General features: G+C 39.1%; 1 protein-coding gene across 2 annotated transcripts in view; it reads right to left on the bottom strand.

The window, feature by feature from the left end:
• The window catches only part of SLC12A7 (solute carrier family 12 member 7), a 115306-nt gene that overhangs the window by 63210 nt on the left and 27722 nt on the right, over positions 1-24374 (bottom strand). For both annotated transcript variants that reach the window (XM_081323470.1, XM_081323471.1), the window contains exons 2-5: positions 9098-9192; positions 8021-8143; positions 6475-6621; positions 3371-3425 (exon numbers count right to left, since the gene is read on the bottom strand). In XM_081323470.1, the coding sequence (XP_081179596.1) occupies positions 3371-3425; positions 6475-6621; positions 8021-8143; positions 9098-9192 (420 nt within the window). The remainder of the gene's footprint in view (positions 1-3370; positions 3426-6474; positions 6622-8020; positions 8144-9097; positions 9193-24374) is intronic.

The following is a 24374-nucleotide window of genomic DNA, read 5'->3' as shown; positions in this document are numbered from 1 at the left end:
TAAAAAAACCTGTCAGAACTATCAACCTCAAGAAGAGTGACTGCTTGTTCCATCTCTTGACATATTTCATAGGCAAAGTGTGTTAAATACTTTGAGTATAGAATAGCAATTTCAAGCACTCTGAGGTCAGAACAAGGTAACTTGTATACTAAAATTTGAGAACAGTACAAAACATATAATCCTATTGTTTCAAGATGATTGTTTGAGCTTTTGTTTTAATGGCACCATGAGGAGGAGAGAATGAATGGGAGATTATCCCTCATTTGTGAATCAACTGTTGCAACTCAGATATGCCCCCATCTCTCCCAAGTCTGATGAATGTAGGGACTAGGAGAGAGGAAAAAGAGAGAGAAAAGAGAGGGAGAGAGAAAAATAGATCATCTGAACTAAGTTTCTTTCATCCTAATTTTAATGTTGGCCCGTTGATGGCTTGAGCTTGAACCGTTCTTGATGCATGAATGACAAATTCTACATACTGCCAGTCTTGGATTCAGGAAGGACATTTCTTTTAAAGTTTCTGAAGGTGAGCAGTGAAGTGGCAGATCCTGGGAATTACAGGGCAGTGTGGGTACCCGGGGCTGGGAGCAATGGTAAACATGTAAGGAAACACTAACTGTACTTCACGTTAAAGAAAACGCTTATGACATTATTTATTTTTTTATGAATTCACAGAAAAATACAATATAATTAATTTCTTTCACTGCATGTTTACAGATGTCATTAGATTTGGAAAAAGGTCACCACTCTATGACAAAAACCAGTTCAATTTTTCTGTAATACTGCAATCAAGAAAGACAATGTCTAATCTAAACTAATGATTGAATATGGTGGTGAGTTTCTGGAGGTCAAGAAACTAAGCTGATTCCTGGTACGGCGACAGCAGTGTACCTGATGGAGGGTACCTGATAGAAGGATACCTCTACTCTAAAAAGTAAAGACCAATCTGCTCTGGGGGATGTTTGACTCCCTCTAAATCAGACATGTCAAACACAAGGCCCGGGGCCCAGATCCGGCCCGCGAAGTGGTTTCATGCGGCCCGCAAAGCCATCCTGGAAACAGTGAGGGAACGGCCCCCACTGCCTTGGCCCTGGCCCAGAGACCCTCCTTCTGCCAGAGACCCTCAGATCTGTCCCACTCCTGCCCAGGCCCTCATAGGCACCCTTGATCCAAACGATGTAGAGCTGGCCACGCCCACCCAGTAGGCCATACGCACTCTAGCCACGCCCACCCAGTAGGCCATGCCCACCCAGGCCACACCCACCTGGCCCCCTGAGAGCAACTGCAATGCTGATGCGGCCCTCAATGAAATTGAGTTTGACACCCCTGCAAACAGGTTTGCATTCTGGCAGTGCTCATCAGCACTGCAGATGATTTTTTACGGTCAGAAGTGCCTATTATTAACAGGCTGGTACCCTCTCCTGAACAAAGATAGTCACAAAGACTCCCATATAGAGATCACTTCAAAATTACAGTAATGTGGTCTATTGAGGCCACCCTTGAAACCGGTTTGAAACTCACAACTAAGGCAAATGCAGTGGTAAAGTATCAGACTGGGCTACCCTTTACATGCCCATTACAGCTGCACTAAAAGATCTGCACCAGCTGCCTATTTGGTATCAAGCTACAATCAAAATTTTGATACCAGTATACAAAGTCTTATACCACCTAGAGCAGGGCTTTTCAACCTTTTCACTCATTGTACCACTTTCAGGATATGGCAGCATCCGAGTACCACCAGTCGCCTAGCAAGGTGTCAAAAACTTGATGACCAAAAAATAAATAAATAGGGAAAAAGTGATGAAGTACAGGTAGTCCTCGACTTACAAAAAAGTGCCCCCCAAGCCACAGCTGAGCAAGACACCTGCCCGCCCGGCGGCGCTCTTCCTCCTGTCCGAGGTTTTCATTGTTGTGAGCATTTTTGTTGAGGATTGGCAGCGGGGGTGGGGTGGGGTGGTGTTTGGTTTTTATTCCCCCCCCATCTTCTGGGTGGTTGCAGCAGGTTTTGGTCACTTCACATGACCCTGGGACACTGTGACCATCATAAATATGAAACAGTTGCCAAGCATCTGATTGTAAATCACAAGATCCTGGAGATGCTGCAACATTCCAGCTGATTGGCGCTTCTTCTGGGCTCAGCAGAAGCGCCAGGATCAGTGCTGAGCTCCAGCTGGAGCCTGGTGCTGATCCTGGCGCTTCCGCTGAGCCTGACAGCCCTGCAGCCCCAGCCATCTCTCGTTCAGGCCTTTGCAGTGCTGCCACCGGTTCAGCTCATTCCCCTCCCCCACTACCACTTTTCTAGGATAGTTGTGTACCACCTGCCAGGTGCCAATGTACCACAGGTAGTACCCGTACCACTGGTTGAAAAGCCCTGACTTAGAGGCAGGTTTCCTTAAAGAACATCCAGTGGTGACATTGCCCCCGCTACCAGGTATTGTACTTAGGATTTTTGTGGGGAGGTCCTCCTCTTTAGATATTTTAAATATTTAGATATGTTAAACTCCATAATATTCTGACCTTCTTCCTAAGCCACTAATCCTCATTAACAATTCCATTTCTGCTATTTGTATTTAAACTACTTTTACACTAGAATGATTAAATGGATATTATAAACTATTTTGTAGAGAAAGGGGATACAGAGATTATTTTTTAAAATAAACAAATAAGTAATAGTCAGGGATTAAGTTCACTGGTAATGTACATTATAAACCCAGATTATGAAAAGATCCTTTTAATGCAATATTCCATCCCCTCCCCTCTAGAAGAGAGAACAATTTTACTTCTCTGTTCAAAACCAAGTAGATTTTCTTCTGAAGTAAAATACACTTTGGAGTAAATGCCTGACTTCTATTATTTTGGATTCAGGGCTAGAGATAGAGATTTCAGGGCTAGAGTTCCACCTATTCTCTTGAAGGCATATGCCTAACTGGTTATCTGCTGCTAACTGATAAACAGATAGGATATCTCTCATGTTAGTTTTGGCTTTTCTCTGTTATTTGAAGAACAAAGGGGTGGGCTCACATATCACTGTACCCACCCAACTTATCTGGCAGAAGCTGCACGGCAGATACTAAAGGACAGTTGGCATTATCTTGTCCTTTGCGTGGCCTGTCTTGTTTGTTCCATTCGTTGTGTCTTAGCAAAACAGACAACAGGAATAAATCAGGCCAAGTTTTCATTTTTTTGTGCTTTTCTCATAAACACCATTTTCTGCATGACAGCATTATTATCTTACATTATACGTTAAGCAATTCCTTCCTGCCTACCTTCCATATGTCTCATTTAATCACAGTGATAAATATTTCATCAATAATGGAGGATTGTTTATAAAGTGCATGAAATATCTTAAGACAAAATTGTATTTTGTCATTACCTGGAACTACACCATTTGTTGCTATTGCACTCATTGATATTGCAGTCAGCATAGTCTACAAAAACAAATGATAATAGTAAATGTTATTAAGAAGCAAAGAATTATGACTGTTTGCAAGATATAAAAGGATTCACCCAGCTGCACAGTGGAAAACAACACTCAATTTTATAAAAAGCAAAAATCATATAAATAGAATAGTACAGAGCAATAGAAACTTATATTCTTCACCAAGACAGCAAGATCCATGTGGCGACAATATCCAGGAACACTTTTTATAGTAACAATTTTTTTAAATGTTATTATTGGTCTGGAAAGGGCTCAGTCACTATATCCACATTATGAGAAGAAGAAATACTATACATTATTTATGTATTCTCCCTTCTAGTTATTTATATAGGCTGTAACTATTACTTCATTTTGAAGCACAGAGCAGCAAAGAGAAATCCATGCCATACGTATTCAGTCAAGCAATGTAACTCTTAAAACAACTGGAACAGATGGGAATACCGTATGGCTGTACAAATGCCCAATTTATTTATTATACATTATATATATATATATATATATATATATATATATATATATATATATATATATATATATATATATATATATATATATATATATATATATATATATATATATATATATATATATATATATATATGTGTGTGTGTGTGTGTGTGTGTGTGTGTGTGTGTGTGTGTGTGTGTGTGTGTGTGTGTGTGTGTGTGTGTGTGTATTGCTCAAAAAAATAAAGGGAACACTTAAACAACACAATGTACTGTATTTAATAGTAGGATGTCTTATTTTCTGTTCCCTTTATTTTTTGATATATATATAAAACTAAATATTATATAGTCTTGACCAACTTTGGCACAATGAGAAACATTTTGCTACAAGATGCACATCAATTGTCAAGTTTTTCAAGATTTTATTATATCTTGCAACAATAAAGTAACATTCCAGTAGTCCTCAGTTTTCTGATCTGGCCCACTTAAAACAGCTGATACACATGAAGTCCTAGCTATTTTAAGAGATTGCTTGTGTCCTATATTGTCTGCCTATCTTATGCATTCCTGCTTGATTTGGTCAGCCTGGTTTGGACGCACTGACAAAGCAGTGTTCTTTTTATGGCCGCACCGGCTTTTATTCTCCCAATATCTGTATGAACCCTACCATGCCCATTTCTGAGAAATCTTTTTTTGTTTTAATGGGCTTTTCCCTCAGGCTTTGGGTTAGGATGTTGGTGTGGGGGATGTGGAAAGATGGTTTCTGTTTCCTTGCACAGGAATTGTGTTTATGCTATTTTTTTATATAATATTATTCGTTTCACTCTGTGAAGCTGCCCAGAGTAATTTTGTAATTTAATTCTGAAGGTGACCTATTTGCAGGTTTAGACCAAATTACGCACTGCCGGTATCCATTGGCTCTCAACATCGGAAATAAGCTGCTAAGAAATGTTGCTATTTGAAGCAAGAACAATTGGAAATAAATCAAGTCAATCAGCTGTTGAGAAAGTGTTTCCTTTGTCTTCATATCCTATTTATTATCTCTGTGGATGAATTACCTCCAGTGAAAATAAGGGTTTCACTTTCACAGTGTCAATATCAAGGATAAAATGAGAGAAAAAAATTAAAGCTTCATGATCTTAATGCAAGTTAAGCAGATTAACAATTATTATGTATTATGAATATACTGAATTTATAAATAAATGTAATTCAGGTATATTGAATTTCTAATTCTAATAGTTTAATTTAAAAGTAATGGGTATAATGTTATGTTCTAAATGTATGATATCAACAGAAAGAATGAGGCTATTTTTCCCACCAGTCAAAAGCAGGACATGGTATCTATTTGACTGCCTAGTGTTCAATCATTAACTAACAAAATACTTTTTTTTCAGGCAAACGAAGAAAAAAAACCCCAACAACTGGTTAACATGCAAACTTGCAAAAGTAATTTTCAGCAGATTTTTGTAAAATATTATTTTAAATCATTTCTAGTCAATGAATGGAAATGCATTTGGGGGAGGGAAATGAACATTATTTTCAAATTTAATATCATTTTATAGTATAGTCATAGTTTCAAATACTTGAGTATTTAAAATACAAGGTTTTTATCCACCAGATCTACCTGAACAATGATTCCAAGTCATCCTTGGAAATCAAACTTGGAGAGATCACAATGCCTTGGGAGTTTTCCCAGATAGCAATACCAATGGCAATAGCAACAGCACTTAGATATATATACTGCCCTATAGTGCTTTACAGCACTCTCTTGGTTTACAAGGTCGGCATATTGCCCCCCAAAATATGGGACCTTATTTTACCAACCTTGGAAAGATGGAAGGCTGAATCCATTTTGAGTCCCCATTAGGATCGAACTCCACACCGTGGGAAAAGTTTGTCTGCAATACTGAATTCTAACCACTGCACTACCAGGACTCCTAGATATTTCAGATATTATATCTGAAATATCTAGAATAAATATTGCTCCCATAATTATTTCTCGGGATGATTCCAGAGATCTCTAGCACACTTCTATTGATTAGAAGTGTCTAGGTATGGTGCTACTAATCAAACCTCTAACCCCAGCCTTTAATATGCAGCTCAACAAATTCACTAAAATTATTTTGGCAAACAGAACTACTATGAAAGGAAAATTCTCAGAAGAAATTCTGTGCTTTTTTATAACTATACTATCTACCTTAGTGTAACCTTGTTTATTTGTTTTCATCAAGCAGCTTCCAACTTTCTGTTCTTAAACAACTCCTAAATTTGCACTGAATTCCACTTTAAGTTAGGAAGAGGGCTTACTCACAAGATTTTCTGATCTAAAAGTGACTTTTTTTCATTCTAGAAATAAACAAAACAAATAGACGGATTTCATTTAACATGCTTGATACTACTTTAGCCAGTAACAGCACTGCTTCTAAGAAATATGGCTACATAGAAACAGAACAGTGTGTCTCTATTACTACAAGCCTTATTTGCTATAAATAGCCTGTCCAACTATTTGTAAAATTATCAAGACAGAACACAAAAATTATTAGAATGCAGAATACTTCAGCAAATATCAAAGAAATCATATCTTATACTTACACCTGCACAGCATACGAATACAATAATGAACGATTCAAGAACTCCTGCTGTTCCCACAATCCATGTCAGTCGCAGAAATAGAATAACTCCCAAAATATTTTGTAGACAGGGTAAATACACGCCAATGAAAGTACCCATACGTGGAGCCTAAAAATCAGATAACATGTAAAATTGGTTAGGATAATCTTTTTGACAAAAAGGCCACAACACAGAAAGGTTTTTGTATTTCTCAAAAAAATTGCATATACATTCTACTCACATGGTTTTACATTTTCTTTTGCTTTTTTTCATTATTTTCTGTTTTATTTGTTACCCTAGATGCTCTAGTGAAGGGCTTTTCAACCAGTGGTACGGGTACCACTTGTGGTACATTAGCACCTGGCAGGTGGTACGTGAGTATCCTAGAAAAGTGGTAGCGGGGGAGGGGAATGAGCTGAACCAGTGGCAGCACCGCACAAACCTGAGTGAGAGACAGTTGTAGCTGCAGGGCTGTCAGGCTCAGCGGAAGCACCAGGATCAGCGCTTCTTTGGGGCTGTCAGGGCTCAGTGGAAGTGCCAGGATCAGCGCCAGGCTCCAGCTGGAGCCTGGCGGTGATCCTGGCGCTTCTGCTGAGCCCAGAAGAAGCGCCAATCAGCTGGAATGTTGCAGCATCTCCAGGATCTTGTGATTTACATTCAGATGCTTGGCAACTGATTTATATTTATGACATCACAGTGTTCCAGGGTCATGTGAAGTGACCAAAACCTGCTGCAACCACCCAGCAGATGGGGAGGAACAAAAACCAAACACCACCTCACCCCACACCACCCCCAGTGCCAATCCTCAACAGAAATGCTCACAGCAATGAAAACCTCAGACAGGAGGAAGAGCACCGCCGGGCGGGCAGGCAGGTGTCTTGCTTGGCTGTGGCTTGGGGGGCACTTTTTTCAGTGCCATTATAACTTCGAACAGTCACTAAGCGAACTGTTGTAAGTCGAGGACTACCTGTACTTCATCACTTTTTTCCTTTTTTTTTTTTTGGTCATCAAGTTTTTGACACCTTGCTAGGCTACTGGTGGTACTCGGATGTTGCCATATCCTAAAAGTGGTACAATGGGTGAAAAGGTTGAAAAGCCCTGCTCTAGTGTATAGCATACAGAGTATATCCCAGAGCATCTACATAACACACTTTTATCTTCCTTCACATTTCCCTTGTGTTTTCATTATTTTCTGTGCTGTTAATCTTAAGTTGCTCTGATTAAAATTGCTGATTTTTTTTAGCAAAACTGAAAATTACTAAACTCGTAGTAGAATCTTGATGTTAAGAACATCTATGTTCATGCTATAATTTATACATGTGTTATTTCTCTGAAAGAAGATTCTGTTGCACAAATCTTCCTCACATACCGTAGTTCTTAGCTTGTGTGATTGTAATGTGACAAAAGAAAAGCATTAAAACTTCTAGGGTTCATTGATCAGGAACCAATATTGTTAATATTCATGGCCACCACTGTATCCAACTCATGGAAATAATGATGAATAGAGAATGGAAGGTGCATTTTGTACCTTAATTTCCTTCCGCTTGGCATCTTCATCTTCTTCGTGTTCTACCACTCCCTGAGTAACATTGGTATAATTGGCTAATTTGTTAAGAAGAGATGATACCATGGGGTTGCTGTCCATTTCTTCCTGTTGAAATTTTGGGATAAAGTAATAGGTCAGAGAAGAGCACATTTTAGCCCCCAAATAGTCGCATATTTAAAGGTAATATAAACAGCCAATTAATGTAAAATATCCAACAGCTTTTTGAGCTATTTTTATAAATATTGCATGGCCGCAAAACATAGATAATTCAGTTATTGAGCTTGAAAAATACCATCTAAGAAGTATACTCTTACCCTAGGAACCAACCATATTTTAAGTCAGACTTTGGGGAGCGCATCACAAAAATCAAATTTTGTATACCAACTGACTGAGGAAACCACTTTTTGTTTTGATCAATGTATGCAACACAGCTATATAAAAGAAAAATAAATTTTGTAACTGTTAGAAAATAATGTTTCCTTATATTTTTTGTGGATATTATTTTGGATAGTTAAGAACATTAGGAGATGGGGCAATGAAGTAACATGCAGGTGAGTGAGAATAATTTTTAAAAGGTTTTTTTTATGGTCAGCTGTCAAATCCTATGCACTTATTTTCTACTGAGAAATCGTAGAAGGCTAGCAAGTAATGTTCCTTATTTCTTCTGAGAGAGATTATGTTCTTTAGAGCCCAGTGAAAAATAGAGCTTTTCAAAGGCATCTGTTTCTCTCTTCTTTTATTGTGTGAAAAGGGAATAGAATAGTTGGAACAGGTAAATAATTGTGGGGTTTTGTTCCATTATTTTCTAGCTTTAGTAAAATATAAGTGCAGGATGTGAACATTTCTCACTTTCCTTTGTGTCAGCTGGAAGTCTTAGAGAATGTTGTCTGGGTTGCTGAGGATTGTGTATTGCTGATGCACAGAATAAGTAAGGTGACCAAGAAGTGGTGGACTCAGTCATCTGTGTTATGTAAACCATCAATGGATTTTAAACAAGCAACTAGTGCACTTAAAATGTACTAGCAGCAACAAGGATTTGTTGAAATTGAACTTTATTACCTCAAAAAGCGCCATATTTTTTCCTTCATAGAGTCTTCCTCTCTCCAAACTTGAATTGTTGATGAATGGGCTACTTTCCTGTGGGGCCCCATCACCTATCAAGGGACAACAAATATACTTAAAAGCAAACAGACAAATCACACAATGTTTATGACAAATTCAAGAATAACATATTTGTTTTGTATTCCTGCATGTGAGAGATCTGGATATGATAATCTGTAAATATAGACAGATATTTTACTTTATAAAAGAATAGGTCCAAAGGAGGACGCTGGGATAATTCTGTTTAAACAAACAGCAGTCAGGCTATGGAGTACTACAGAGTACATCAGCCACTGAATGAGATAATTAGAGGACTTGTAGTTAGGATAAGATCACTGCAGGATTTTTCACACACTAGGTGGATTTTTGTGTTGGGGCCTTAATTTGTTAAATTATACTTGCACAGATTTGATAGTTGATGTGCGTGGCCTGGAAGTGATGCATTTTAAAATATTTTTCTTCTTTCATTTTTTTGTATTTTTTGGACTAACCAACTCTGAGATATTTAGGTTACAGGGCAGGATATAAGAAAGTACATAAATACAACAAATACCGTAAACAATTATTAAAATCTGTGTTATTATTTTTCACTCTTTTACCAGCTCAACTGCACAATGCACAATTAATTCCTGCTTTTTTTTTCTATCTTAGGTATCCAGAGCGCCAGAGTATTTTATGTACCAATTGGTGGCTTACAGGCAAGACTCTAAAGTAGAGATCTGGACTTCCATGGAATAGCTCAAGACCACTTGTTAATATTTGGCTACGCTGGAAGCATAATCTAAATCAGGGGTCCCCAACTCCCAGGCCACGGCCCACTACCAGGTTATGGCCTATTTGAAACTGGACTGTGGGAGAAATGGGCAAGCGTGCGTGAACACAAGCACCCTCTGCTCAAGTGCCCTCCACTAGCACAAGCAGAAATTCACGTACAAGCTCCATTCATGTGAGTGGTGGGTGCATGCGCGTCACTTGCACAAATGAAGCTGTGCATGCACACGGCTGCCACTCACCCCCTCCCCCGCAGCAGACTGGGCCACCAAGCTGGGAAGGTTGAAGACCACTGATCTAAATGCTGCATGTGACATGCGATCCACTATGGCTGGTAACCTAATTAAACTTTCTCTTTATGTAAAAACTTCCATATAAGTCAGACTTTCAACCTGAATTATAAAAAAAACAACACGGGAATAATATGAGGAAGCAATTATCTACCTTTCCGCAAATTTACGGCTATTGCAGAAAGAAAACCCTTAAGAAAAATTAGTAAAGGTATATTTAAACATATTAATTTAGGCTAACTGTGAAGCAATAAAACCACTTCAAATGTTTGCCTGTTCATGTCATGAGTCACGCTGTAAAACAGTAACACTGCAATGAATATTTAAAAGCATTATTAAGCTATTTGTTTGGAGTTTAAAAAATAGGCAAGACAAATCGTGTATCTGTTTTGTTATGGTTTACACATTGTTGAATAATATATACTCTTTTCAAAACAATGGACTTCTTATCACCATCACCAAAATTAAAAAAAAAATCCCTGCCTAAATACATTGCAACACATCCACCAATTAGTGGGGAGAACATGAATTGGAACACCAAACTGGATTTGTTCTCTAATAATTATTTTTCTCTCACCCAAACAGGTTTACAAAACATGACAGTGATTACTTTTGATAGAAAACAGTTCCTTTTTAAACAGCTTTAACCTTTAGTCCAGCTTAGCTTTTTATATTTGCTGTATTCAAGTCAACATTCTTGCTCTTGTTGAGGATGGAAATAGCCTGATATCTTTCTATCTTTGATCATCACTTGTCTTCCCTGAAAATCCAGCTTAGGTTCTGTTCTACCTCTTCTCCTATTTGATCATCTCTCACTGTGTACAGTTTGGTGTCTTTTAAATTTCCAAATGAGGTGGAACAAGAGAAGCAACTTGTTCCAACAAATATACGACCAGCCTGAAATGTTTAATGTGTCTCTCAGATTCCACTATCATGAAAAATGGAGTGCTTATTTTTATTGAAGGGTCTCTGGTTCTATGGCAATGCTTGGGTCCGGTGCGTCCACCTGAAGGTGGAATCAGATATGACATAGACTTTCTCAGTTGTACATTGTAAATATTACTGCTATGAATTTATCATCATTTTGAAGACTACGTCATCACAGACAGATGGTAAGGAAATATAGATGTGGTCCTGCAAAGGTGGAAAAATTTTGTCATAGATCCTTCTCCCCAAATGACTGGGGACCACAAGTGTAATTTTGACACCCACTTAAATTGCTTCTCCTACTTCTATATCAATTCCAGAAAGTATTTTCACTACCTCTTGATAGTTAAAAATTTGGTGCCATTTTAGCATCAGTCATGAAAGCATTGTATACTTTATTGTGTTAATATTAGCTGTACGAGGATGCTTGATATAAAATGATTATGAATTGTGGAAACGGATGGGAAGAGCCAATTCGAATGGATTAGTAATGAACTATTTAATTTCTGGCAACAGAATTCTAAAAAAGTGCAAGCTCCTTTCTTACAAATAAATGTTCCTAACTTCCTGATCTATTAACACCTGGACTAGGCATCATAAAATACAAACAGCACAGAGACTATTGACCTCCAGTTCTAGCAAGCCTTATCCCTGAGAAGCCTATAAATCTTATTTCAGAAATCCTCAGCATTACAAGTCCTCGGAAAAGGAAATCCTCATTAGCCCATCTGTACTGGTGCTGCAAGATAAAGAACATTTCCAAAGATAGCACTCACTACAGTATGTGCAAAAGTAAACCGTACTGGAAACTAGATTACTATATTAAACAAAAAACCACAAACCAGCTTGGTAATCAAAGAAATACTGCTTTTATATCCAGCTCTGTAAGGCATCTCTATCACCCTGGCTGATAAAACAATAATACTGTCTTAAAACATTTGAGGGTGTACTTTAAATCAGACCAATAACATGTACTCTAAGTATAAAATTGTGAACATCCTTCAGGCATTGTGTTAAAATAGTAATAGAAATGTGTACAAATGAGTATAAAAGATCACAGAAGCTACATTAAAGGAATTCTAAATTAGAATAGAAAAGAATAGAATAGAGCTGAAAGGGACCTTGGAGGTCTTGTAGTCCAGCCCCCTGCTCAAGCAGGAGAACCTATACCGGTGGTGGTGAACCTATGTCATATGTGCCAGAGGCGGCACTCAAGAGCTCTCTCTGTAGGCATGCACGCCGTCACCCCAGTCCCGCCTTCCTCCGAGGCCCCCTCACCAGCAGCCCACCCCAGAGGAGACAAGACTGCCCTTGCACCCTGTCACAGTTGATGCTGCGGGGCACGGGCAGAGGGCAGGCCGCCATGGCACTGCTGGGCCGCCATGGCGATCTGCGGCGGGCCGTGGAGGCGGTGAGCGGCCCTGCAGGTGGACAGGGTGGGGCGGGGTGAGCAGAGCAGGGGTGGGGCTGGTTTTGGGGCACTCGGTCTCTAAAGGTTTCGCCATCACTGACCTATACCATCTCAGACAAGTGACTCTTTTTAAAAATCTCCAGTGATGGAGTACCCACAATTTCTGGGGGCAAGCTGTTCCACTGGTTAATTGTCCTCATTGTCAGGAAGTTTCTCCTTAATTCCAGGTTGCTTCTCTCTTTGATCAGTTTCCAACCATTGGTTCTTGTCCTGCCCTCTGGTGCTTTGGTGAATAACGTGACCCCCTCTTCTTTGTGGCAGCGCCTCAAATACTGGAATATTGTTATCATGTCTCCCCTATTTCTTCTTTTAAATATTAAATTAAATTAAATTAAATATTATTTAATTTATTATTTTATTAAATATTATTAGCTCAATAACATTTGGCTGTGAAAGAAAAAAAGAAACAGAATGATAATGTGGTAGAGTGACCAGCCATTAGTCTTAAACTGGGAAGCCACAAACATTGCTCATTTTAAAGCCAAATAAAGAAATCCTTTGAGAAATACAGGTGCCAATGTCTCTTAGAGAGATTCACATAAATAATCAGGGACCACCAATTACAATCAGATGTACAGGTAGTCCTCAACTTACAACCACAATTGAACTCAAAATTTCTGTTGCTAACAAGACAAGTGAGTTTTGCCCCATTTTACGAACATTCTTGCCAAAGTTGTTAAGTGAATCACTACAGTTTTGTTAAGTTAGTAACATGGTTGTTAAGTGACCCATTGATCAGGTCACAAAATGGGATCACATGACACAAGGACACTGCAACCATCGTAAACATGAGTCAGTTGTCAAGTGTCTGAATTTTGATCACCTGAACGTGGAGATGCCGCAACGGTCATAAGTGTGAAAACTGTCATAAGTCGCTATTTTCAATGCTGTTGTAACTGAACAGTCACTAAATGAACTGTTGTAAGTCAAGGTCTGCCTGTACATGTCACAAGTTTTATTATTATATATACATAAATGAATGCAAGACAGTGCTGAGATAGCAACTTGAATCCGGAAGAGCAGAAAATGTGAGCCTGTTTCTGACAATGGAAAAAAAACAATCTCTATGAAGTAAGATACTAAACATATCAGTTCAACATTGCAACTTTTCCTCCATGCTGTTGCCCTGCAATAATAAGTACAATGAGAAAATCTTACTGTTTAAACTTCAGCAAAAGAATTACAAACTGTCATGATCACAGTACTGGAACTATCGTTACAAAACAAGAAAAAAACAGAAGGGCACAGAGACTCCAGAAGGTGAAAGAGTTATGGGCACAGCAGCTTTCAAGCATGCCTGGATCAGCTCCATATCTAGATGGAAATTTACTGAATATCTTCTGAGTTTCCTAATGTCTAGATAGCAGATGGATACTGAATTCAAATGTTCAGACAAAGGTGAATAATGAACAGGAAAATGTTCCATTTGTTACAGCATGAACAGAGGTAGCAAACCCATGTGGCAAAAAGAAGTAAAAGAAGAGTAAGTTCCTTAAGTGGAGTAGTAGTTTTAGTGATGCCCTGTGTACAGAGAAGAGCTGATTCACGAGATAGGAGACCTTAACAAAGAACCCAGGGATAGCAAAACAATTATATTTAGATATATAATTCAATGAGGACCTTCAACACTTTTGAACAATATGTGGTGATTTCCAACATAAATTGCACCACTTCATTAAGGGATAATAGAGTTAAGAGATACATTAACAAACTTACTCAAGATGTCTCTTAACCACCTTGTTAAGTTTAAGCTTAAATGCAGCCTCTATACACCCAAGGGTCCAATCTGGTGAATTTTCTTACAGGTTTTTAACCAACTTACACATAGGGTTGTTGTTCTGTGGAAAACAGGAAGCAGGGGTATTATGTATGTTCACCATTTGAGTAAGTGAGAGAGAAATCATCTGTCCCAAAAATCAGATAATTAAATTGCACAATCCTTTCCTTGTCAGAATTGATAATCATATCTAATCGTATATTTGCTTTTTTATCATTCTAGTTCAGGAGTAGGCAACCTTGGCTCTTTTATGACTCGTGGACTTCAATTTCCAGAATTCCTGAACAGCTGGCTCAGGAATTCTGGGAGTTGAAGTCCACGAGTCATAAAAGAACTTAAAAATTAAAAGAAAAACATAAAAAAACCTTAAACCCATCCTGGTTAAGATCAACTGCAATTATCAGAATAAAAATATAGCCAAAAATAAGTGATCTATTTCAAATAGCGCTAATTCCAATTTCAGGGGAGGAAAAAAAAAACTTTAGAAGAGTCACAAGAAACTGTTAGCAGATTTATGTGGAATGGAAAAAGAATACTGGAATCAAACTGAAAATTTTACAAGCCTCAAAAGACAGAGAAAGCCTTGCCCTTTCAAACTTCAAACTATATTACAGAGCAAGATATCATGGTTAATAGAATGTCAATACTGGAAGAACTGTTCCATGGATATTTAAGGTATTGGTACACAGAAAAGAATAAAAACCTACAAGAACACACTGAAAAATGAAGCTCGATAAAAGTACAGTAAAGCTTGATAAAAGTATGAAATGCCACAATTCACCAATTTCACCATTATCCTCTCTTCTAAATGCTTTTCTTGCTGGAGATAATTACAGTAGGAAAAGTCTGATTACATGCAAACATGGTCCAACCAAACTGCATGAACAGATTAAAGACACAACAAGGATTACTTAACGAAAGGCAAACATACCATTGCTGATGTATCCACAAACTGTTGGAAAAATAATATGATAGAATTTAAAATGCTTATACAGATTCAAGATCATGTATATAAACTTCTAGATAAGATACAGAGAACAAATAAAAAGATGCATGACAAAGTGTATGCAAAACTTCAAAGAAATAGTCCCAATACGACAATGGTAAGAGCTGTGGAACAAATCTATACATTTTATTCCAAACTACAGCTTGAGAGAGAACTGGTATAAAATGTTTTATAAATGGCATACAGCAGGGGTGTCAAACTCGCCACATCACATGACGTGTCATGACGTATCACAACATTTTCCTCATTGCCGGAGCTGGGGTGGGCGTGGTTTCAGCATGACGCATCCGGCAGTTTGACAACCCTGGCATACAGTCTTCCCAATAATTGTCTAAATTGACAAATCATATAGTAATAAAGGTAAACATGTAACCAGTCAAAAATAACATTCTATCATATGGACATGCAACCCAATTGGAATGAGATACACTGCACCATTCAGAGAATCTAGAAATAAAATTTGAAATTAAATCATGCTTTTTAAACCAGGTATAATTCCAAAACGTATCAACAAAAATACCATAAATTATTAAGGTAGATGTTTATTGCTGTGACAACAAATGCTATATCAGGTTGAAAAAACACATAGTATCAATCATATTTATCCGGGAACTTAAACATGGAGAATATGCATGTTTAAGTAAGAAGGGTTCCATATATTTTAGATATTACATAAGGTAAATGCAAATATTTTGAATATGATGTCTCAAGTTTACACTAACCGGTATGGCAAATCAGTTGTGAGAATATAGTATTATTTTTTCAGGGGTGTTCTTTTTTAATATTTATAAACAATTATAGTGGAGTTCAAAATTTTATATTAAAATTTTATAATGCCAATCCACAGTTTAAGAATACAAGGATGCTGGACTTCCAATTCTGGTTTACCAAGAAAGCACAGTTCACCTTTTTATTTGTTTAGGCAAACAACAGCACATCTGCCAACCAGCATTTTAAAGACTGATGAAAAGGCAAATTCTAGCAATAGTCTCTTCAAGATAGAAAAAGGCTACGCATTGGCATGAAACAACAATAACAACAGTGAATGAAAGAAAAGGGAAAACTATGAACCCAACATTCTTTACTGTGTTAGTCTTGCAATATGTTTTGCTTTCATCTGAATAATATTTATTTATCAATCAAATTATTTGCCACCTATCTTGCAGTTTAGATGACTCTGAGCAGCTTATATCAAGATAAAACTCACAAGCATTCAACAATTATTTATTTATTTATTTATCTGTTTGTTTGTTTATTTATTTATTTATTTATTTATTTATTTATTTATTTATTAATTATTGGGACTTATATGCCGCCCTATCTCCCAAAGGACTCAGGGCGGCTAACAACAATAACATACAATAAATACAGAAGTTAAGATAAAATTAAAATTAAAGGCCTCTGTACAATAAATTAAAATTAAAATTAAAATAAATTAAAAATTAGAGTTAAAAAATTAAAAACATAATTAAAATCCCTGTCAGTCCAGGTCAGCCAGGTGGAAAAGGAGTGTTTTGAGGCCGCGGCGAAAGGACTGGAGATCTTGGGCCATCCGAAGCTCATGGGGGAGCTGGTTCCACAGGGCTGGCGCTCCCACAGAGAAGGCCCTCCCCCTGGGGGTCGCCAGCCGACATTGTCTAGCCAACGGTACCCCGAGGAGGCCTTCTCTGTGTGAGCGTACTGGGCGATGGGAATTCATTCCCAGCAGCAGATGGTCCTGCAAGTATCCCGGGCCTAAGCCATGTAGGGCTTTAAAGGTAAGTACCAGCACCTTAAATCTCACTCAGAGGGCAACCGGTAACCAATGCAGGTCACGTAGGAGGGGTGTAATATGGGAGTATCAGGGTACTCCCATCACTACCCGTGCAGCTGCACTCTGCACCAGCTGAAGCCTCCGGGTGGTCTTTAAGGGCAGCCCCATGTAGAGAGCATTGCAGTAATCTATACGGGAGGTAACGAGTGCATGGGTGACTGTGCGTAGGGCATCTTGGTCCAGAAAGGGGCGCAACTGGCATACCAGGCGAATCTGGGCAAATGCCCCCCTAGCCACGACTCCAATATGATCTTCAAAACTGAGTCGTGAATCCAGGAGGACGCCTAGATTGCGTGCTCTATCAATGGGAGGTAACATCTCTCCTCCTATAACCAAAGATGGAACCTCTTGGACTAAACGAGATGCCAGTACGTAAAGCCACTCAGTCTTGGCCGGGTTGAGCCGGAGCCTGTTCTTTCCCATCCAAATCTGTACCGCTTCCAGGCAACGGGACATCACATCGAGGGCATCACTGGGTTGGTTCGGGGTGGAGATGAAAAGCTGGGTATCATCAGCATATTGATGATACCTCACCCCGAAGCCATGGATGATCTCTCCCAGCGGCTTCATATAGATGTTGAACAGGAGAGGCGGGACTACCGACCCCTGAGGCACCCCACAAATAAGGGGCCTAGGGGTTGACCTCTGCCCCCCTGCCAACACCGTCTGCAAACGGCCCGAGAGGTAGGAGCAGAACCACCGCAGAACGGTGCCTCCCACTCCCAACCCCTCAAGACGACGCAGCAAGGTACCGTGGTCGATGGTATCGAAAGCCGCTGAGAGATCTAATAGGACCAGGACAGAGGAATAACCCCTATCTCGGGCCCGCCAGAGATCATTCACCAGCGCGACCAATGCCGTCTCCGTGCTATACCCGGGCCTGAAACCCGATTGGTAATTTATTGATTATAAATGTAGAAACAGAAAAAGGTTACAAAAATTTAAACAAATTAAGAAACAAGGATTTGGATAGTCCCAGTCTCTTTATTAAAATTTGTTAAAAATTGCATAAAATTGTTTAAAAGAAAGATAAAAATTAATATAAAGTAATATAAAGTAGAAAAAGAAAGACAAAAATGCATTAAAGGAAAAAGTTATAAAAATAGAAAAGAAAAAAGACACAAAAAATAGCTTCCAATCTTCTTTACAGCTATGTAACTACAACTATAAAATTGACCTCTTAATCTATGATTGCAAGATGACTCTCTTCTTTCTACGGTATGATGTATCCTGTCTAACCATCAAAACCATAAATCGTAAATTCCATTTTTCTTTTTTATGCAAAAAACCTGTAAGAGCTTTGTAGTCCGCAATTAAATGTTGGTATTGTCTTTTCTCTAATAAAACAAGTCAACTTGGCCATCTCAACAAATTTTATCATTTTCATCAACTATTCCTTCATTGTAGATATTGTAAATGTTACCATCTTTGTTCATACAATAATCTTGTGGCAGTTATCATAAAACAATCACACATAATCATGAACAAATCATAAAGTTTCATGAGTTTTTTTCCCATCTGTTTGTCTATCAATCCCAAAAGGCACACCTCTGGTCTCAATGGTATATTAATTTTGAAAATGTTATGAATCTGTGTATGTATTAGAATCCAAAATTTTCTAGCTTTTTTATATGTTCAACAATCTTGATAAAATGTCCCTTCTTATATTCGCATTTTCAACATAAATTTGAAGTGTTTTTATATATTCTACACAATTTATCTGATGGCATGTATCAACAATTCATCATTTTATAAAAAATTCTCTTTAAGATTGTAACAGTACAAATATTAATCCTTTCACCCAGATATTTTCCCACTGTACCATCTATATATTATAACCAAACTTTTAATCCACTTTACCATACATTCTTTCACTTGTTGATTTCAAATTTTTACATTTTAGGAATTACATATTCATCATTTGTACACAGTTCAATTTCAAACTCAATCTTAATGTTCAAAACCATAAACTTTTATCTACTTTAAATCTTTCTAATAACTGTAAATAAAAAAACACTAACTATATCCCTAAGGCACCCAATCTTCTCATTTTCTTTTCATTTCCCCTCACAAAACTCTAGTACATCACAGTAATTCAACCTTTTGATTTGCCCATTATTTCTGCTCCATTAAATGTTTCTTGCGCTGATATTTAATTTCTTCTTTCATTTCCTTTTTCATCTTTACAAAGTCTTTCATCCACCCTTTTCTCAAAAGCTGTCAATTTAGTATTAAGTGATTCAGTCAATTTGGTATCAAGTGATTCAGCTAACTTGCTAACCAGTTCCTCAGACGTTTTCTGAATACAAATTGTGTAATTCCTCTCTCTGCAGTTTGCTCCAGCAAACCTTTCCTCCCCTCTACTACTTTTGCTGCTTTCTGGTGGCTGACATTATTTATAAGGCAAAAATGAAAGTGTCTCAAACAAGGGAAAGAGAAAAGCAAGCTTCCCCTTTTTTACAGTCAGCATAACAGTCAGTGTCTCCATAGTTACAATCAGCGCTATCGTCAGCATCACAGTCTGGCTCATATTACCATTATGTTTTGTTTTGTAAAATCATTAGTCTGTACTCTTTAATAATAAACAAAAAACCAATATTCCCCCAAGCTCCCATTCATTTATCCATCTTAATAACAATTTGTTCAAAAGCATCTTTATAAAAAAAATTCAAAATAACTATATCCTTTATCTGTTTTAAATTTCTTACATCCATTTCTTGTTAAGCTTTTTGTCAAAAGTATTTAAAGCATTTTTTTCCCTTTATAATCCAGAAAGAATGTTGACTCACCAAGTGAAATTTTCTTATACTGCCGCTCAGAAAATCTCTCTTTAGGTGGATATTAGTGATATCAAAAAGTGTTTAAAAATGAGGCTTGTGTGCATCTTATGTCCATATATAGGCTGCACTGCAGCTGTGAACTTGATAGAAATCCCAGCTCCCAGCTGCTCAACTCATGAGCTGGTACCACAAAGAACTCAGTACCTGCAGTCTAGTCACAACTAGTAGCAGTCCAGAGTAATAATCTTCTGGAGAGACTGTGGCAGCCAGAATTCATTGTGAGGCCACAGATCTCCTCTACAATATGGTCCCCACTCCTTCAGGGATGTCTACTTCTCCTCTTTGTGCAATTTTTATAAATGCAATTTTTGTAATCTTATATTTCTGTTTGAACAGAAAGTCAACAATAATTGAATCTAGTGTTAGCATTGGACCTAGAATGCTGCATATCTCAAGCTACCAAAATATCTTTTCTTATGCTACTAAATAAATGCTTAAGAAAACAACAATGGCAATCAAATGAAGAAATGGATGTTCGGTGACCTTAACTTCCTTACAATCTCCAACACTATCCCCAATTAATTGACTACTTTCTAAGAGACTTCTTATAGAATTGCTTTCAAATTGTGGTGTTGGAGAAGACCCTGGGATTGCAAGGGGATCCAACCAGGCAAAACTAAAGAAAATCAAAACCCTGACTTTACCTTTGGAAAGACAGATGCTGAAGCTGAAGCTCAAATACTTTGGCCACCAAATGAGAAGAGAGGACTCACTGGGAAAGATTTAAGGCAAAAGAAAAGGGGGAAGGCACAGGATGAGATGGTTAGATGTCATTGACATGATGAACATGAATTTGGGCAAACTCTGGGAAGCAGCAGAGGACAGGAGGCCTGCTCTACTATGGTCCATGGTGTCATAAAGAGTTGGACATGATTTAGCAACTGAACAATAACAAACAGACTTGCTATTGACATAATATTCCTAATTTGGCTGAAAGAAACATTCCTGGGGAGATAATCCCCAATGCTCTTTTTCTCTGTAGAAAATACCGCATTTTTCGGACCATAAGACGCACTTTTTTTCCCCCAAAGTGGGGGGGAAAACGAGGGTGCGTCTTATGGTCCGAAGGTGATCCGTATGGCCAGCCCCAACCTCTGCAAGTGGAAAGCAAGGGAGATCGCCAGGAGCACGAATCGGCACGTGCTGAGAAACGCCGATCTCATGCTCCTGCAATCTGCCTCGCTCGGTTTCAGCTTCCCTTGCTACAAGAGAAAGCAGGCTGAAACGGAGTGAGGGAGATTGCCAGGAATGCGAATCGGCTGATCTCGCTCACGCTGCTGCAATCTCCCTCGTTTCTGCCTGCTTTCTCTTGTAGCAAGGGAAGCTGAAACCGAGAGAGGGAGTTTGCAGGAGCGCGAGATCAGCCGATTCGCATTTCTGGCAATCTCCCTAGCTCCGTTTCAGCTTGCTTTCTGCAAGAGAAAGCCGGGCCGCAGGGCCGCCTCCGCGGGTACTGCTCTAATGCAGAGAGGGGACAAAGAGGGAGGGAGGGAAGGAAGGAAGGAAGGAAGGAAGGAAGGAAGGAAGGAAGGAAGGAAGGAAGGAAGGAAGGAAGGAAGAATAGGAGAGAGAGGGAGAGAGAGAGAAGGAGAAAGAAATAGGGAGGGAGAGAAAGGGAGAGAGAGGAGAAAGGGAGAGAAATAGAGGGAGAGAAAGAGGGAGAGGAAAAGAGAGGGAGAGAAAGAAAGGGAGAGAGAGAGAAAGAGGGAGAGAGAGGAGAAAGAAAGAGGGAGGGAGAGAGAGAAGGGAGAAAGAGAGGAAAAGAGAAAAATAGAGAAAGAGAGAAAGAGGGAGAGAGGAGAAAGAAAGGGAGGGAAATAGAGGGAGAGAAAGGGAGAGATAGAGGGAAAGAGAAAAATAGGGAGAGAAAGGGAGATGGAGAGAAAGGGAGAGAGAGAGAGGAGAGAGAAAGAAAGAGGGAGGGGGAGAGAGGAAGAGAAAGAGAAGGAGAGAGAGAAATTAAATTAGTAACATGATTGTTAAGTGAATCTGGTTTCCCCACTAACTTTGCTTCTCAGAAGGTTGCAAAAGGCGATCACATGACCCTGGAACAATGTAACCATCATAAATATGAATCGATTGCCAAGCATCTGAATGTAAATCACATGACCCTGGGGATGCTGCAACAGTCATAAGTGTGAAAAATGGTCATAAGTCACTTTTTTCAGTGCCGTCATAACTTTGAACAGTCACTAAGTGAATCATTGTAAGTCAAGGACTACCTGTACTTTATCATTTTTTTTCCTTTTTTGGTGGGGGGGTCAGGTTTTTGACACCTTGCTGGGCGACTGGTGGTACTCGGACATTGCCTTGTCCTAAAAGTGGTACAATGGATGAAAAGGTTGAAAAACCCTGTTTTAGTATACCGGTACTATTTGGTTCAGATTTTTTTTTCTTGTATGCCTGCTCTAAAAACTGGGTGCGTCTTATGGTCAGGTGCGTCTTATGGTCCGAAAAATACGGTATTCATTGTGATAGTATTATTAGCTATGAAAAAGAAGAGCAGATAACATGTAATCAACGGTTTTCTCCGTTTTCATAACAAAGTATTTCATAGCCAGTCACTCTCTCTCAGCCCAATCCACCTCACAGGGTTGTTGTTGTGGGGAAAATAGGAGGAAGCTGTGTTAGGTATGTTTGATACCTTATTTGTAAAAATGATAAAGATGGGAAATAAATAAATAGCATCCATACATCTTGGAAAATGGCACAAGATTCCCTCCCCCTGAAGTCAAATACCTAGCTAAATATTTTTTGCCAAAATAAAAAGGTACATTTTATTTAAAATGTAAACATTTCATTTAAAATGTTTCACATCAACTTATCAGGGAAGCACCAAATAACTTTAGGCCTGTATTGTCTTAAGTAAAACTTCCCATGTCTAAAATGAGATTAATAATACTGACCTATCATATTCTTCCCCTTCATGGATTACTGCCTTGTCGTATCGAAGGGGCTTGCATAATTCAATGAAGCTATGAGCTATGCCGTGCAGGGCCACCCAAGACGGACAGGTCATAGCAGAGAGTTCTGACAAAACGTGATCCACTGGAGAAGGAAATGGCAACCCACTCCAGTATCTTTGCCATGAAAACCCTATGGACAGTACCAAAAGGCAAAACGATATGACGCTGGAAGATGAGACCCTCAGGTCGGAAGGCGTCCAATATGCTACTGGGGAAGAGCAGAGGGCTAGTACTAGTAGCGCCAGAAAGAATGAAGCGGCTGGGCCAAAGCCGAAAGGACGCTCAGCTGTGGATGTATCTGGTGGCAAAAGGAAAGTCCGATGCTGTAAAGATTTTTTCTCCATAGGAACCTGGAATGTAAGATCCATGAATCTAGGAAAGCTGAACGTGGTCAAACAAGAGATGACAAGACTGAACATCGACATCTTAGGTATCAGCGAGCTAAAATGGACAGGAATGGGTGAATTTAATTCAGATGACCATCAGGTATACTTCTGCGGGCAAGAATCCCTCAGAAGAAATGGAGTAGCCTTCATAGTCAATAAAAGAGTAGGAAAAGCAATACTAGGATACAATCCTCAAAATGACAGAATGATCTCAGTTCGAATCCAAGGCAAACCATTCAATATCACAGTAGTCCAAGTCTATGCCCCAACCACCAGTGCTGAAGAGGATGAAATTGACCGGTTCTATGGAGCCCTACAGCACCTTTTAGAATTAACACCAAAAAATGATGTGCTTATCATCATGGGGGGTTGGAATGCTAAGGTAGGAAGCCAAAAGATAACCGGAATAACAGGCAAGTTTGGCCTTGGAGTACAAAATGAAGCAGGGCACAGGCTGATAGAATTTTGTCAAGAGAATACGATGGTCATAGCACTCTTTTCCAACAACCCAAGAGACGGCTCTACACATGGACATCACCAGACGGTCAACACAGAAATCAGATTGACTATATGCTCTGCAGCCAAAGATGGAGAAGCTCTATAGCAGACATGTCAAACACAAGGCCCGGGGGCCGGATGCGGCCCGCGAAATGGTTTCATGTGGCCCACGAAGCCATCCTGGAAACAGTGAGGGAATGGCCCCCACTGCCTTGGTCCTGGCCCAGAGACCCTCCTTCTGCCAGAGACCCTCAGATCTCTCCCACTCCTGCCCAGGCCCCCATAGGCACCCTTGATGCGAACGATGTAGAGCTGGCCACGCCCACCCAGTAGGCCATACGCACTCTAGACACGCCCACCCAGTAGGCCACGCCCACCCTGGCCATACCCACCTGGCCCCCTGAGGGCAACCGCAATGCTGATGCGGCCCTCAATGAAATTGAGCTTGACACCCCTGCTCTATAGTGTCAGTAAAAACAAGACCAGGAGC

Source organism: Vipera berus (assembly GCF_964194415.1).
Source record: "Vipera berus genome assembly, chromosome: 3".
NCBI lineage: Eukaryota > Metazoa > Chordata > Lepidosauria > Squamata > Viperidae > Vipera > Vipera berus.
Note: the sequence above shows the minus strand (reverse complement) of the source record. Positions and strands in the feature narration are given on the sequence as shown.